This window comes from Palaemon carinicauda, chromosome 18 (genome assembly GCF_036898095.1).
Source record: "Palaemon carinicauda isolate YSFRI2023 chromosome 18, ASM3689809v2, whole genome shotgun sequence".
Lineage (NCBI taxonomy): Eukaryota > Metazoa > Arthropoda > Malacostraca > Decapoda > Palaemonidae > Palaemon > Palaemon carinicauda.
Genome location: NC_090742.1, coordinates 48,977,870 through 48,994,371, shown reverse-complemented (window position 1 = coordinate 48,994,371; position 16,502 = coordinate 48,977,870). Strand labels below are relative to the sequence as shown.

Below are 16,502 nucleotides of genomic sequence, written 5' to 3'. Positions count from 1 at the left end.
TGTTCGTGTTAGGCTCCTGACTGTTGACCCCGGCCTTAGAAGCGTGCGCAATAGGGTCGGCGTCAACCTTTGTTAATCTCTTCGAGCGTTTGATGCGTATCTTCTCCAGACTCCAGAAGCATCCTTTAATTGTGCTTTTAGCATTAGGTCTTTCACTGCTGGGAAATGGAGAGAACCCAGCCCTCTTTCCTGTTGGCGTCTTGAAATCTTCTTGAGTTTCATTAGTCTCTTGACAGATCCCGCTATCTCTCTCCTCTTCTTCGGTAGAATGGAGAGATGGTGTGACTGTAAGTTCCAATGGATTCCTAACCATTGAAACTCCTGAGCTGGAGAAAGGCAAGACTTCCTGCGGTTGATCTTGAAACCTAGGTGTTCCAGGAACTGGATCACCCCTCTGGCTGCTTGTAGACAGGCTGTCTTGGATGCTGCCCACACCAGCCAATCGTCCAGGTATGCCAATACCTGAATTCCTTCTAAGCGTAGTTGTTGGACGATTGTATCCGCAAGTTTCGTGAATATCCTTGGGGCTATGTTTACTCTGAAGTATCAAATAAACGCACCGGTACGTTAATTAATTTTCCAAATTTCTTCCCGCCGGTACGCTCCATTTCTACCCAGTACGCTTATTAATTTTTCACAAATCTTCCAACCAGTATGTTTATTCAATACTACCTATCGTACCGGTGGGAAATTATACAAGTACAATTTTTTTTTTATTTTCTTAGCTGAAGTAGCAATCGAGATCTCAAGTCGAAGCCTACGTACATGTATGTCAAGCGGAAGTCGCTCTCTGAACACTACGATACATGTGTTGTCTGATTTCAGTTTCTATAAATAGACATGCTTTCCCTTTGTGTCTGTTTTCAAACGTCAATTATTTCATGCCGATTTATGATTTAAACGATGTTAAACCACACTTCTATGTTAGATAAACCCTTAGGAGTTTACATGTATGCAAAACGAACATTATATCCGAGGATAAATTTACTTTGAATAACGTATCCTAACAGCAACGTAAGGCTATCGGAGGCGGCTTAGGTGTGATAGATCTGAGTCTTCGGATCCTGACGATTATGAAATTTAACTCGTATCCGTGGACGCTGTTCACACGAATGTATATTTTCATCATTAGGAGGTAACAAAAATTACAATTTGATACATTATTCAGGACGGATGGCATATATATATATATATATATATATATATATATATATATATATATATATATATATATATTATATATATATACACAGTGAACCCTCGTTACTTCGCGGTTCGACCATCGCGGATTCACCACTTCGCGGATTTTTTCCATAACCCATATATATACAGTAATATATATATATATATATATATATATATATATATATATATATATATATATATATATATATATATGTATGCATGTATTTATGTATATATGTAGGTATGTATATGTGTATACATATAAATATATATATATATATATATATATATATATATATATATACACACACACACACACACACATATATATATATATATATATATATATATATATATATATATATATATATATATATATATATATATATATATATCTAAAGTAGGAAGATGTGATGTAGTTCTAAGGGAAAAGTATGGGAAATATGTCTGGGTAATAAGCAAAGCTCTACCTCCAGTTTGTTTCTTCATTAGGATCAGAGATAAATGTAAACAAAACATTGGTTGCCATTTTTCATTGTGCTTTTTAGCATGTTTAGGAAATGCATGATATAAAATCACCTTTAATATTTGTGCCTGTTTTAGTTTAGAGTACTGTAGTACATGCATTAAGTGTTCTGTACATTAAAGGGTAGTTTGTTAACAGTACTACGTACAAGGGAAGGTTTTAAAAGTCTGAATATACATGTTGAATAAATAGGTAAATATGGTGTCACTACTTAGCGGATTTTCACCTATCGCGGCCGCGTCTGGAACCTATCTACCGCGATAAACGAGGGTTCACTGTATATATATATATATTTATATATATATATATATATATATATATATATATATATATATATATATATATATATATATATATATATATATATATATATATATATACATATATATACATACCGTATTTCCCGTGTCATAAGACGCACCTTTTTTCATGAAAAATGGCCCCCAAAATCGATTACCCTGCATCTTAACACTTAAGAAAAAGTTGTATAAGGGAGTTTGACACCCTTCAAATACCCAACTATTGACATACAAGCACTCAAACTCACGAGATAGAATATAATCCTATAATTATCATTAATATGTAATAAATTCATTTATTTTTATAATGCATTTCCTTTAATGAAGTACTGTAGCATTTTTTTTCTTTTAATCAGCTGATGACTTGCTAACCCTCTTCTACGAGAAAACATGCCAACTAATAGTCTCATAGCAGACGACGCTATTACATATTAGTTGTTTATGCAGTATATATCTATTTTCTCATATTTTGTTGATATTTTGTACTAAAGCAATGTATTGATAATGACTTTGTTGCCTGAGTTACGAAACGATACAAACAGATAGTTGCTGAATACGACCTTAGAAAAAAATTTTGTTTGTTGAGTGCAGTATTACAAAGTTAGCAGAAAAGTAACTAGACCTAGAATCACATAGACAGTAGCAAAATTATTCTACCTAAAAGAATGTTGAGATTTCTTTAATCAGTAATTACAATTTGTGTGAAAATTTATAGGCTAAATGAGGAATTTTGGAATTAGTACCAGAATTTTACCTCTTCAACAGAATTTTATGCACCTTTGGCAATACCACTTTGATGTAAACAACACTTGAAACACCAAACACTCTGACTAAACGTGTAGTTGTGGTGGAAACTTCGACAGCTTTAGTGGTTTCTTATATGAATATGCAATAAAATTGGGATAATCGGCCTATAGCTAATTAATATTAACTTGAACATTTCATAATTCACCCAAAATAAGAAAAGTTACTATGCAAGACAATAATCACGATAGAGTCGCTGACTAGGGATTTATGCAAAGAAGTTTTTAAAATCCTAAATTTTTTTTTTTCTAAAACTGCCTTGCTAATTTAAGGGTGCGTCTTACCACTTGTAGCAGCTTATGACACGGGAAGTACGGTATATATATTTTAAAAAATAAATTACGGTAGATATCCTGTTTTCAAGATAATTAAATTATAATACTGAGTGAATTTTACTTGGTGAAAGTTTTTTATTTTACAGTAATAAATAGCTTTTTTCTTTTTTTTTGGCGGGGGTGGGGACGGTTTCAGGATTTTGGGATATTGGGCTCGCCTAGCCTTGAACACTGCTGAGTTGAATTTGTCGTTGGCGAGTACAATTGTAAGGCCACTCGCTATTCGTGGCGAGCGCAATAATAAAATATAAAAAGATAAATAAAACTAATAATAATAGTAAAATAAAAAAAATCATATCTGCGTCCTGAATTTAACGTCGTAAATTTTTGGGTAGCAAGTAAAACTATCGTAGAATTAGAAAAATGAAGCTAAAGGATATGCAATACTATTGTAGACTCAACCTTCAAGAAATCGTTAATTTTCCAGTCAGTGCTTTTATTCCATCCAGTACTTTTATTAAATTTAGTTTTTTTTTTTTTTCCGGGCAGTACTTTTATTCCATCCAGTACTTTTATTAAATTTCAAGATTTTTTCCACCCAGTACTTTTATTCCATCAGTACTTTTATTAAATATTGAGATTTTTTTCCACCCAATACTTTTATTCCATCAGTACTTTTATTTGATACTTCAGAGTACCCCAAAGGGCATGGCTGTAAAGGCATACTTCATCTTCTGTAGCCTGAATCCTAGGTAGGAGGAGAGGAGGCAGCTGACTGGTAAGTGCCAGTAAGCATCTGCTAGGTCTATTGAGACTGTGTACGCCCCTTTTGGTAGAAGGGTCCTTATGTGTTGTAAGGTAAGCATCCGGAACTTGTTGTTCTCAATGAACTTGTTGAGTGGAGACTCAAGTCTAGAATGACACTGAGTTTGTCCGAGTCCTTCTTGAGAACACAAAACAGCCTTCCCTGGAATTTGATGGACTTTGTTTTCCTTATTACCCGCTTGCACAAAGGTTCTCGGGTGTATTCTTCCAGTACGGGGGTGGAGTGTTGGAAGAATTGAGGAAATGGTGGTGGAATTTTGTTCCATTTCCAACCAAGTCCATTCTTGATTAGGCTGTGGGCCCAGGGATTGAAGGTCCAACGATCCCAAAAGTGGAAGTTTCCCTCCTACCTGGAGCCTCTCATTACTGAGATGTTCCTGAAGATCTATTTCCGTGACCACGTCCTCCTCTACCCCTTTAGGGGTTTATAGAGGATCCTCTTTTTGAGCCTCTACCTTTGTGGGGGAGAAAGGTAGTTGTGTGGCTCTCAAAGCCTGTATTAAACACAGGCGATTGAGCTACTAGCTGTTGGAGTACCATCTGAAAGGTGGTTTGCGGCTGAGCTACCATTTGGGGCACTGTGGCCATGGTCACAGTTGGAAGTTGTGCAGGTCTGCGTGGTTTCTTTGTCTTCCTGTTTTTAGGTTGGGGACCAGCATCTGAGGATGAATTCCTCTTGGAAGACATGCCCCACTTCTGGAGAAGGTTCCTAATCTCCGTGGCGGCTTTGGCGATGACCTCCTGAACCACATTTTGTGGAAAGAGGTCCTTGCCCCAGATACATGAAGTGATCAGCTTCCTGGGTTCGTGTTTGACCATTGCTGTGGCAAACACGTGATCTCTACAGGCTCTCCTGGACCTAACGAAGACATACAAGTCCTTCACAAGAATACCCATGTGAGACTTGGCTAAGACCATGTACATGTCTGGGGCATTGGTAAGGCCTGCACACATTTCCATGCAGTTCTGAAGAGACAAAGAAGAGGCTAGTCTCTTTTTTGTCTCCTGTTCCTTTCTCAAAAGATGCTCCGGCAGTTTTGGAAGGTTCTCATTAAACTGCTGACCTGCTATCTCCGGATCCAGTTTGGAGACGGAGAAGGTTAGATGATCCTTGTTCCACTTCTCCTCGCAGATAGGGATGGCTAGAGATAATGGTCTACATTCTTCTAGCGCTGGGCATGGTTTACCCGCATCGACTGCTCTCATAACACAGTCAAGAGCTTTCACCGAGAAGGGGAAAGCTCTGGAGGAAGGAGCAATGAAGGTAGGATGCCTCTTGCTCAATGCTGAGACTCTGTAGTTGGTGTATCTGGCTCCCTTTAGGGTCTTGGACAGAATAGCCTGTGCCTTGTCATGCTCGAAGACCATGACTTCCTTTGGTTCCGTCTCCTCACGGAATGCTAGTTCATCCCGCAGTCTCACGTAACAATCTGGGTATGCCGAAAGGCTAGGCCAGAATTGAAGATCTTCAAGGGGTTTGGCCCCCAACTTCTCGGAGATATAGAGCTTCCCATTCATCATGGGCATATCCAGCTGTTGTGCAGCCACCACAGGATCGATAGAAAACGTATTGAGTCTCCTGTGTGTCATGTCTTGCAGGTAGTGGGATGTGAACATGTTCTGACGTTTCCACACCCCAGCTTGAAGAACCTGCTTCAATGAGTAGTTTCTTTTGAAGGCCAAGGATGTAGCTATGTCCCTCACATCATGTGCTCTGGGGCAACGTGATGGAGGAGGGTCTGGATTCAGTGCATGGTCAATGACCCTGCAAATCGATGCTGAGATGATGCTCTTGGTGACCCTCCTCTTGGTCCTTCCTGTGCTGACGAATAATGCAGGCACACGAGGACGGGCTGCGGCTGTTCTCTTGAGGTACAGCCTCAAACTCCTTACTGGGCATAGTAAGAGATGGTCTGGGTCATCTGTTACAGTACGGAGACGAGAAATCCGGAAGGAGCCGAATCAAGGATCCGCTCCTCCCGGGTTTTGAGTCTTAGCAATAAACTCAGGGACGAAGCTGAACGTTACCTCTCTCCATCCTCTTGAATGGGCGATGTTGTATGAGACACCATGAAGTTCGCTGACTCACTTGGCCGAGGCCAAAGCTAGCAGGAACACCATCTTCCAAGTCAGGTGGTGATCTGTTGCCTAGCGTAATGGTTCATAGGGAGGTCTCTTAGGAGACCTGAGAACTCAAACCACATTCAATGGGGGAGGTTTCACTTCTAACTGGGGGCAGGTAAGTTCATAACTCTGTATGAGTAAAGAAAGTTCTAGCGATGAAGAAATGTCTATTCCTTTTAGTCTGAAAGCGAGGCTTAAGGCTAAGCGATAGCCTTTCACTGCCGAGACTGATAGGGGCATTTCTTCACACAAACACACGAGGAACTCCACTATTGCTGGAATAGTGGCATCGAGTGGAGAGATACCCCTTCCACGACACCAACCACAGAAGACTTTCCACTTTGCCTGGTAAACTGCTGCTGATGATTTTCGCAGGTGTCCATACATCCTGATCGCAAATTGTTGCGAAAATCCTCTCTCAGAGAGGAGATGCTGGAGTCTCCAGGCGTGAAGTCGTAACGAAGCTACGGCTATGTGGAAGATGTTGGCATGTATTTGTTCAAATAGATTGTGTCGTGGAGGGAGTTCTCTTGGAGACTCCGTTAGGAGATGCAAAAGGTCCGGGAACCATTCTGCGTGATGCCATAGTGGAGCTATGAGGGTCGTTGAAAGATTGACCGATATTCTGGTCTTGTTGAGTACATTCCTCATCACACAGAAGGGGGGAAAGGCGTAAACGTCGATGTTGTCCCACCGTTGTTGGAAAGCATCTTGCCACAGAGCCTTGGGGTCTGGGACTGGGGAACAGTACAGCAGGAGCCTGAAGTTCAGGGCCGTTGCGAAGAGGTCCACAGTCGGAGAACCCCACAAAGTCAGGACTTTGTTGGCTACTAGATGATCCAAAGACAACTCGGTACTCACTATCTAAGGTGCTCTACTCAGGTTGTCGGCGAGCACATTCGTTTTGCCCGGAATGAAGCGTGCCAATAGTGGTATCAAGTGGATTTCAGCCCATCTCAGTATCTCTACTGCTAGATGGGATAGTTGCTGCAAAAAAGTACCGCCTTGTTTGTTAATGTAGGCCACTACTGTGGTGTTGTCGTTTATCACCACCACAGAGTGGCTTGCCAGGAAATGTTGGAACTGATGAAGGGCCAAAAAGACGGCCTTCATCTCTAGGAGATTCATGTGGAGGTACTTTTCTGACTCTGACCAGAGGCCTGAGGTCATGTGGTGCAGCACGTGGGGCCCCCACCATTTTTTTGAAGCGTCTGTCACCCACCACTGAAGGTCTATCAGTTCCATAGGTCCCATGGGATTCTGGGAGTCCGGGGTGTCGTGAGCTTGATTCCACTGGGACTTGAGTCACCACAGGAGGGATCTCATCCTGAGGCCACCATTCGGGTCTAGACGGACCAGTGATGAAAGGTGACCGAGGAGACGTAGCCACGATTGGGCTGGAAGTTCTTCTCGTCTGAGAAAAGGTCGCAGCCTTGCTATCCTGTCGTCTGATGGGGAGGCTTTGTGGAGAATGGTGTCTATAATCACGGCTAAACATACCAGTCTTTGAGTGGGAAGCAGAGACAACTTCTCGAGGTTTACCATGATCCCCAGATCCTGGCAAAGTCTAAGAAGTTTGTCTCAGTGTTGAAGAAGGGTTGACACCGAGTCTGCTAGGATTAGCCAGTCGTCCAGACAATGGTGGAGACGGATACCAATCCTGGGTGCCCAAGATAACACTAGGGTGAACACCGGTGAAGACCTGTGGTGTTGTGGAAAGACTGAAGCACAGCACCTTGAACTGGTATATTCTGTTGTCTAGGCTGAATCCTAAGTACTTCCTTGAAGACGGATGGACTGGGATCTGGAAGTACGTGTCCTTAGGTCCAGTGTGCACATAAAGTCTTGCGGTCTTACTGCTAGTCTGACCGTGTCTGCCGTCTCCATGCTAAACGGAGTTTGTTTGACAAACTTGTTCAGAGCTGAGAGGTCGATGACTGGTCTCGAGCCTCCAGACGCCTTCTTTACGAGAAAGAGTCGATTGAAGAAGACTGGGGATCTGTCGAGGACCTCTTGGAGAGCACCCTTCTTAAATAGGGTCTGGACTTCTGCCCAAAAGGGCTTGCTCCCTTGCCGATCCCATGGCAAGGGAGTTCAATGACACTGGATTCCTGGTAAGGGGAGGTAGAGATGTTATGAATGGGATGCGATATCCAAGACTGATCTCAGAGATTGTCCAGGAATCGGCCCTGAGTTGCTTCCACCTGTCTGCGCAACTTTGTAGGCCTCCCCCCACTGGTGAAAATGCAGGGGGACTGCCTATCCTAGCGTTTGCAGCCTCGGCTGCTCCCTCTAGGATTTTTCCATCCCCTGGGGGACTTTTTGCCTTTCCTGTCTTTGACAAGAAAGGGCTTAGACACCGTTGTCTTCGCTGCAGTTTTTGTCGTCGTTGTGGTCTTCGTTGGACGGGACAGCTGTGGTGCTGGAGGTTTATAGGGCTTAGATGTTAAAGCCCTATGGAGGATGGAGTCTTGGTGAGACTTCCTCCACCTCTCAGCAGCATGTTCCACATCCTTAGGCTCAAATAGATGGGACCCCTCTATGGAGGAATGTCTGAGCCTATTGATCTCAACGCTAGGGACCTTCTGGTGGAACCTCTCAGCTACTGCATCTCGACGTTTCAAGAAGGTATTTGCCCACAAGTTCGAGACTTGGTGGGCAAGAAACTCAATCGTGCGAGTACCTGAGAGTAGGAAGGTTTCCATAGCTTTCCTGGTACGTTCTTTGGAGAAATCCTCGGATCGTATCAGGATACCTAAGGTTCCTAACCAGTTTTCAAGCAACGAAGTAGCTTGCATAACATACTTTGTAACCTCCTGAATAAGGATCTCGGCGGCCGAGAACGAGACCTGCCAGTTGGAGTCTCTCAAGAGGGATTCCCCTGAATCAGCTCTTCCAGCGAGTGGTGAAGAGGAAGAGCTGAACTGGGCTCCTCCAGGATCTCGAAGTACCTCCTCCATTGTACGCGAGGAGGTGGGAGGAGCTTTTATGTGGTACCGGAACGGTTGGAGGAGGCAAACTCGGAGAGCTGCTGGGCGATCTTGTCCCAGGTACTTGTCACCCCTTGAGACCAAGGCAGGGCTGCATAGGTCTTTGAGGGTTTCTGAGTACCAAAGACGTGGTCTAGGACTGTGTCCTCGTCCTCTCGAGGGGGGATTTCTGGGTTGGAAAACCCATTGAGAACCCTCATTAGAGACAGAACCTGCCAGCATGCATGTTCTGACTTCTGCTGGTCACCTCCTGTTGTAGGACTTGCAACGAAGTCTCCTTTGGTCCCCAAAGGCTCTTCTTGGGGAGAGTCACGGACATTCCATGAGTGGCTGGCTGGCTCCATTCTAGCCCTAGTGGAGGACTTCGGCAGGGTTTTGGAGTCTGGATTCCTTCCGGGGAAGGAGGTAAGACTCCAACAATGATGTGTGTGGCATGTCCCTTCTGTTCTCAGATTGTGGGGAACTCTCTTCATGTGGTTCCGTAGGTGATGGGAGATCTTCGTCCGACAGGGATGGAGAGTTTGTTTGAGGAACAGGAGGAACTTGCCTCGATGGTCTGCATGGAGTCAGCTTCGCCATTGGGGAAGTGACCGCATCAGACTCCTCTTTTCCTCTTCAAAGGGGTAAAGGAAGCCATGGTTCTGTGCCTTAGATCTAGAGATATAGGTCGCTCTGATGAGCAATCAGACAGGACAGGCTTGAAAGCCTGGGTTATGGCTCTGATTAAGGCACTGAACCAGGGCTTCTGACTGCCAGATGCACTGTCAGACATATCCCCTGAAGGGAAAGGGACCGAAGGTTCCCTGGGAGGAGTTACTGTAATAGGTGGGTTCAGGGTTTTGGAGTCTGGATTCCTTCTGGGGAAGGAGGTAAGACTCCAACAATGATGTGTGTGGCATGTCCCTTCTGTTCTCAGATTGTGGGGAACTCTCTCTTCACGTGGTTCCCTAGGTGATGGGAGATCTTCGTCCGACAGGGATGGAGAGTTTGTCTGAGGAACAGGAGGAACTTGCCTCGATGGTCTGCATGGAGTCAGCTTCGCCATTGGGGAAGTGACCGCATCAGACTCCTCTTTTCCTCTTCAAAGGGGTAGAGGAAGCCATGGTTCTGCGCCTTAGATCTAGAGATATAGGTCGCTCTGATGAGCAATCAGACAGGACAGGCTTGAAAGCCTGGGTTATGGCTCTGATTAAGGCACTGAACCAGGGCTGCTGACTGCCAGATGCACTGTCAGACATATACACTGAAGGGAAAGGGACCGAAGGTTCCCTGGGAGGAGTTACTGTAATAGGTGGGTTCACCTTAGAAGGTAGCTTAGGGATCCTGAACCCCTCTGCATGAAATTGTTTCCCTTCTCCCACAATGCGCGATAGTACGCGCTTGCGGGGAGGGGAATGAGGTGATGGCGACCTTGCCAGATGATGTGCCTGTTGGTGCGCATGCTCGCACGTGGGAGAATATTGCTGCTCGCGCGAGGGAGAATAATGGTGCTCGCGCGAGGGAGAATAATGGTGCTCGCGCGAGGGAGAATAATGGTGCTCGCGCGAGGGAGAATAATGGTGCTCGCGCGAGGGAGAATAATGGTGCTCGCGCGAGGGAGAATAATGGTGCTCGCGCGAGGGAGAATAATGGTGCTCGCGCGAGGGAGAATAATGGTGCTCGCGCGAGGGAGAATAATGGTGCTCGCGCGAGGGAGAATATTGGTGCTCGCGCGAGGGAGAATAATGGTGCTCGCGCGAGGGAGAATATTGGTGCTTGCGCGGGGGAGAATGTTGGCGACGACGCGAGCGGGCGCGTAGGCGAATTTTGATGAGCGCACACGAGTGTTGGCACGCGTCCATAGGAGAGAGAGGGCGCGAGTGCGCATGGCACGCACGCATCTCTATGTGCGAGCGCGGGAGAGAGATGGCGTGCAGATGAGCGCACATGTTCTGGCGAGCTCTGGCGCGCAGTTGAGGGCGGTAACGTGGTTGTCGTCTCACCTACAGACTTGTGCGCAGGAGAGTGATGGCACGCAGGTTTATGTTGGCGCGTTTGTTGGCGTGCAAGATGGCGCACAGGAGAGCACTAGTGCGCAGATGATGTAGGGCGCACATGTTGGCGCGCAGGAGATTGCTGGCGCATGGGAGAACGCTGGTGCGCAGGAGAACGTTGGCGCGCAGGTAAATACTAGCGCGTAGGAGAGAACTGGCATGCAGGTGAGCGCTGGCGCTCAGGTGAGCGCTGGCGCGCAGGTGAGCGCTGGCGCTCAGGTGAGCACTGGCGCGCAGGAGAGTGCTGGCCCGTAGGAGACCGTGAGCACATGGGTGCAGGGCGAATAGGTGCACGAGAACGCTGGCGAGCAGGAGATCATTGGCACGCAGGAGAGCGCAAGTGCGCTGTTGTGTGCTGGCTGGTAGGCGACCCTGGGCATGTGTGCGTAGGGTGCGCAGGTGATCGTTGGCGCAGGTGATCGTGGGCGCACAGGAGAGCGCTGAAGATCGGGAGACTGATGGCGCGCAAGCGCGTGAGGCTTCTGCCGTCTGTGAGGGCGAGCAGGATGAGTGGTGCGCCGAAGTGTTGTAGACTGACGAGCTGCTGGTGAGCGCTGGTCAAGGCAAGTAGGCGCGTGGTGTGCAGGGTGAGAGTGATGCCGAGCAGTTGCGCACTTTCTAGGAGCTTTATTAGGCTCAACAGGCAACAGGAACCGCGATGGAAGGTCAGCAGGTCTGTTGGACGGATGGTCGAAATGCCCTTTAAAAGGACAACCATCCACCAAAGGAGATCGCGAACGATCTGCAGAGAGGTCCAGGACCGAAGTCACAAGACTGGTTGCAGGTGCAGTGATGGATGCATGAAGATCTAGAGGATCCTCTGCAGGGGACTGCATTGAAGACGTTGAACCAAAGAGGCACCTCTTCACCACAGGTGAAGGGAGGCTTCTAAGGCTAAGAGGAAGGCGAGCCTTCCGATGGATGCGCCCTCTGGGGGCCGTTGGATCAGCAAGCTGACCATCAGCAACCCTCCGAAGAGGAGTCTCTGTGAGTGAACTAACCCGAGGGAGAGAAACGCTAGCAGGAGAGACCGATGATGAACTTAGTTTCCCCCTCGGAGGATGGTCAGGAACGGGGGAAACTAAGTCGGCAGCTACAGTTGTAGAGTTTGGAGTGGCAGAGGAGATGGGTGATGTCGCACGAGACACCTCTGACACAACAACGTCAACAAGAGTCAGGGGATCTACCTCTGATGGCGACGACGATTGCTTGACAGAAGCCCCCAAGTGATGAACTCAAGTAGGGCCTCCTTGGAGGGCAAACCCGGGAGCCCCAAAGAGGACCAAATCTGAAAGACGAAGTTAGCAACAAGGCCTCCCCCGGGGGGAGAGGTGCTCCTGCTTCGCTAGGCGAAGCACCCTCAGCTCTCGAGACCCGGGGTTGGTCAGAAATAACTTGGTCTATGCTACTACTCGACGGTCTCTCGTAAGAGACCGACCGAGTAGGATCTTCGGAGGAGGTTTGGGCGACCGAAGAATAAGCCTTGGGTTTTTTTCCTTTCAAAGCAGCCTTCGAAGGAGAAATATCCCACTCGGACTTCTTCCATCGTCGCAAAAACCTCTCCCACTGGGAGGAAGACCACTCCCTAGACACTACCACACCGTTGACCTCAGCAAGAAGGACAAAGAGCGTGAGGATCAGTCTCGACCGCCAACATAACTGTTCTACAGGGGCGGCCGGAGAGTCCAGGGCAGGTGCGCATGGTCGCAGAAGTCAACTTCACACAAACTCTAAGAGTAAAAGAGAAAACAAAATGGCGTTAATGGCTGCCAAAAGTCGGCGAGGATTAAGAACAGCAACGACCGTTCACCATCCGAGCCAAAAGCAAAGTGAGCTCAATCAGAGGTGTGTGAGGGGGGAGCGGTAGCAAGCTACCCTCCCTACCCCCCCCCTAACTAGCGGTGTGGGTAGTTAACCCTCGTTAAAAATAAATGGCTCGTCATTTCAGCTACGCCGAAAGTAATACCCCTGTTAAATAGAATGGTTTGTATTCCAGTTACGGAACAAATGTAAAGAATAGGCCAGACTACTCTGTGTATGTGTCGGCAAAAGGAAAATGAGCCATAACAAGAGAGAAGGTTCAAATTTAGTACTGTCTGGCCCGCAAAGGACCCCATAACTCTCTAGCAGTAGTATCTCAACGGGTGGCTGGTACCGTGGCTAACCTACTACGTTGAAAGGAGGTTCCTCAACTGCAGCAGGCAAGGACATGTCAAGAGGCCCCGTATCACTTCTCTCTTCTGCAGGTGGTGCAGCCGAAAAGGATGGCGCTAGAAGCTGCTAACACCTAAAGAAGCTTCTCAGCCAATGGGGTACTGCTATACCTAGGGAAAGTCATAAGTTACCAAGATAAAGAAAGGTCCTTGTAATGGGAATAACTTGAAAGAGATAGGGGGTTACCTTCTGCCAAAGGGCAATACACTTATCTCACTCAAAGCATTTTCTGAAAACAAGGTGAGGTCTCCTATCCATTATGAATTCCTCTGGAGGACCCAGCCCCAGAAGAAGTCAAACGAGACAGGAACAGTTTTTAACCTGAACCTGGGAAGAAGGAACAAGTTTCTTCACCACCATCAACTTGCGCGTTGCTTTTTTCTTAAGACTTAATCTTCCTCTTTTTTTAGGAACTCTACCCACTGAAGAGAAGATCTCTCCCTACACTTGTGGCAGGAGAAAGCCTGAGAGCAGTAATGCTCCCTGTGGAGATCCACATCTAGCTTACTCATATAATGTATAAGACAAAATTACAGCCAGGCTCACTAAGATGAAGCAACATGTCTGCCAAAATGAAAAAGAAATATAGCATTGAACAGCCAACAAAAAGGACACAGGGAAGTATGTCAGTCAGGGTTACTACACCTGTTGGCAACTATGTTTACCTCAGTAAAAGTTTAAAGGCATTTCCAGCTTTGATGTAGTCATAATCTTTTCACTACGATGGTTTATATTTGTGTAGCAAAAAAAATTTCATTTCCAAAAGACAATATGATATAAGAACAATATATCTATCAACATACCTATTATATCTACTTCAATTTTTTCTTTCTTGAGTCGAATTAGCTGAGAAGCATCAAGACTATTTAAAAATTCTTGGTTCTCTAAAGTAACAAAATTCCTATCTTCAGTTCCACAATCATCACATGTACGTAAGCCACAATCTTCAGTAAAGGATGTTCCTTCACATACAGAGCACTTCATTTTCTGAAAATGAATAGAAATATCTGGATAAATATCTATTAACTGTTCCAAAGTGCTTCTTAATACCAATGACCAATTACAAGTATTCTGAATCAAAACACTAAAACTACATCATGTCAAAACCTATACTGTACATTTATAGCTCTCATTTAAATCCATATATTTTTCAAAATATCACATACTTTCAAAATAATTTACATTTTCCTAGCTATATACAGTCAGGCCCCACTCTTAATAAGGGTTAGGTAATAGAAACAGGCACAAAAAGTGCAAAATGTTATTTTCATTATAAAATAAATTTTTAAACATACTTACCTGGTAGTTATATATATATAGCTTACGTCTCTGACGTCACGGCAGAAAATTCAAAACTCGCGCCAACCGCCGATTGGATAGCCAGGTGTACCAACTGCGCACCCTAGCGAGGTAACTCGGAACCATCCCCAGTTCCCTCATATTTTCCATGTCTCTAGTCTCTAGAGGGGAGGAGGGTGGGAATTTAATTATATATAACTACCAGGTAAGTATGTTCAAAAATTTATTTTATAATGAAAATGATATTTTCATATTAAAATAAATTTTTGAACATACTTACCCAGTGGATATATATATAGCTAACGTCTCTGACGTCCGGCAGAAAATTCAAAACTCGTAGGCAATCGAAGATTGGGCGGCTAGGTGTACTACTAGCGCCACCACTCGCCAGGATACTAGAACCATTCCTCAAGTCCTCAGGTCTTCTCTGCCCATAGGTCTCTAGAGGGGCGGAAGGGAGTTTAATTATATATATCCACTGGTTAAGTATGTTCAAAATTTATTTTAATATGAAAATATTTTTAAATATTTAACTTAGCCAGTGGATATATATATAGCTGATTGACACCCTTGGTGGAGGTTAAGAGACCAGCAGTAAACAACATAGGAATATAACTCAAGAGTTTTGATGAAAACAAACTTAAGGGTTCATACCTGATAAGGAAGCTAACTTTTATGATTCTCTGCCTCATTAGTCCGCTATCCTTATGAAGCCCAGCGATCCACTCAGGGGGCTGAAAGACCTCTAGGAGCTGTCATATCTGGGGTGAACACCCCTATGACAGGACCTCAACCAATACCCTTGATGTGGGCGCTCTCAAGAAACAAGTTTGACCACTTGCTAAAATCAAATGATTGCGGAAGACTGTCCCAGTCTCCACATACAACCAAAACGACAATAGTTTCAAGAGAAGAAAAAAGGTATTAGGATTAGGGGAATGTAGTGGTAGAACCATCATCCACTACTCCACTCACTGCTACGAATGGTCCCAAAGTGTAGCAGTCCTCGTAAAGTCTGGACATTCTTTAAATAATGTGAAGCGAACACAGATTTACTCCTCCAAAAGGTTGCGTCCATAATGCTTCGTAGGGATTGATTTTGCTTGAAAGCCACTGAAGTTGCCACAGCTCTGACTTCATGTGTTCTTACTTTCAGCAATCTAAGGTCAGCCTCACCGCAGTGAGCGTGAGCCTCTCTAATCAAGAACCTGACAAAATACGATAAGGCGTTCTTTGACATCGGTAAGGAGGGCTTCTTAACCGAACACCATAAGGCTTCAGACTCGCCTCGTAAATTTTTGGTTCTGTCTAGGTAAAATCTAAGTGCTCTCACAGGGCACAGGACCTTCTCTATCTCGTCACCAACCACATCTGACAGGTTGGGAATCTCAAAAGATTTCGGCCATGGATGGGAAGGACGCTCATTCTTGGCCAAGAAAAAAAGTTGCAAGGAGCATACTACCTTTCCAGTACAGAAGCCGACGTTCTTACTGAAGGCATGAACCTCACGACAGTAACTCTCTTTGCAGTTGCTAGACTCACTAGAAAAAGTGTCTTTATGGTGAGATCTTTAAAAGAGGCTAAGTTCAAATTTCTCAGACATAAGAAATTTCAGGACAACATCCAGATTCCAAGCTGGTGTCACTATCCGATTCTCCTTAGAAGTCTCGAAAGACTTGAGAAGGTCTAGAAGGTCTTTATTGTTAGAGAGGTCTAGGTTCCTGTGCCTGAAAACTGCAGCCAACATGCTCCTGTAACCTTTAATGGTAGAGGAGGAAAAGTTACATTCACTCCTAAGGTGTAGCAGGAAGTCAGCGATTTGGGCTATAGAAGTATTGGACGAGGAAATTGAGGTGACTTTGCACCAATCTCGAAACACCTCCCATTTGGACTGGTAGATCCTGATGGTAGAGGATCTCCTTGCTCTG

The 16,502-nt window shown here is 45.2% G+C and overlaps 1 protein-coding gene across 4 annotated transcripts in view; it reads right to left on the bottom strand.

Moving 5' to 3' along the window:
- The window catches only part of TAF1B (TATA box-binding protein-associated factor RNA polymerase I subunit B), a 411,270-nt gene that overhangs the window by 315,299 nt on the left and 79,469 nt on the right, over positions 1-16,502 (bottom strand). For 3 of the 4 annotated variants that reach the window (XM_068392341.1, XM_068392343.1, XM_068392342.1), the window contains exon 2: positions 14,079-14,262. In XM_068392341.1, the coding sequence (XP_068248442.1) occupies positions 14,079-14,259 (181 nt within the window). In that variant the 5' untranslated portion in view covers positions 14,260-14,262. Of the gene's footprint in view, positions 1-14,078; positions 14,283-16,502 lie in introns of all 4 variants that reach the window. The other variant, XM_068392344.1, reaches the window with a different exon arrangement.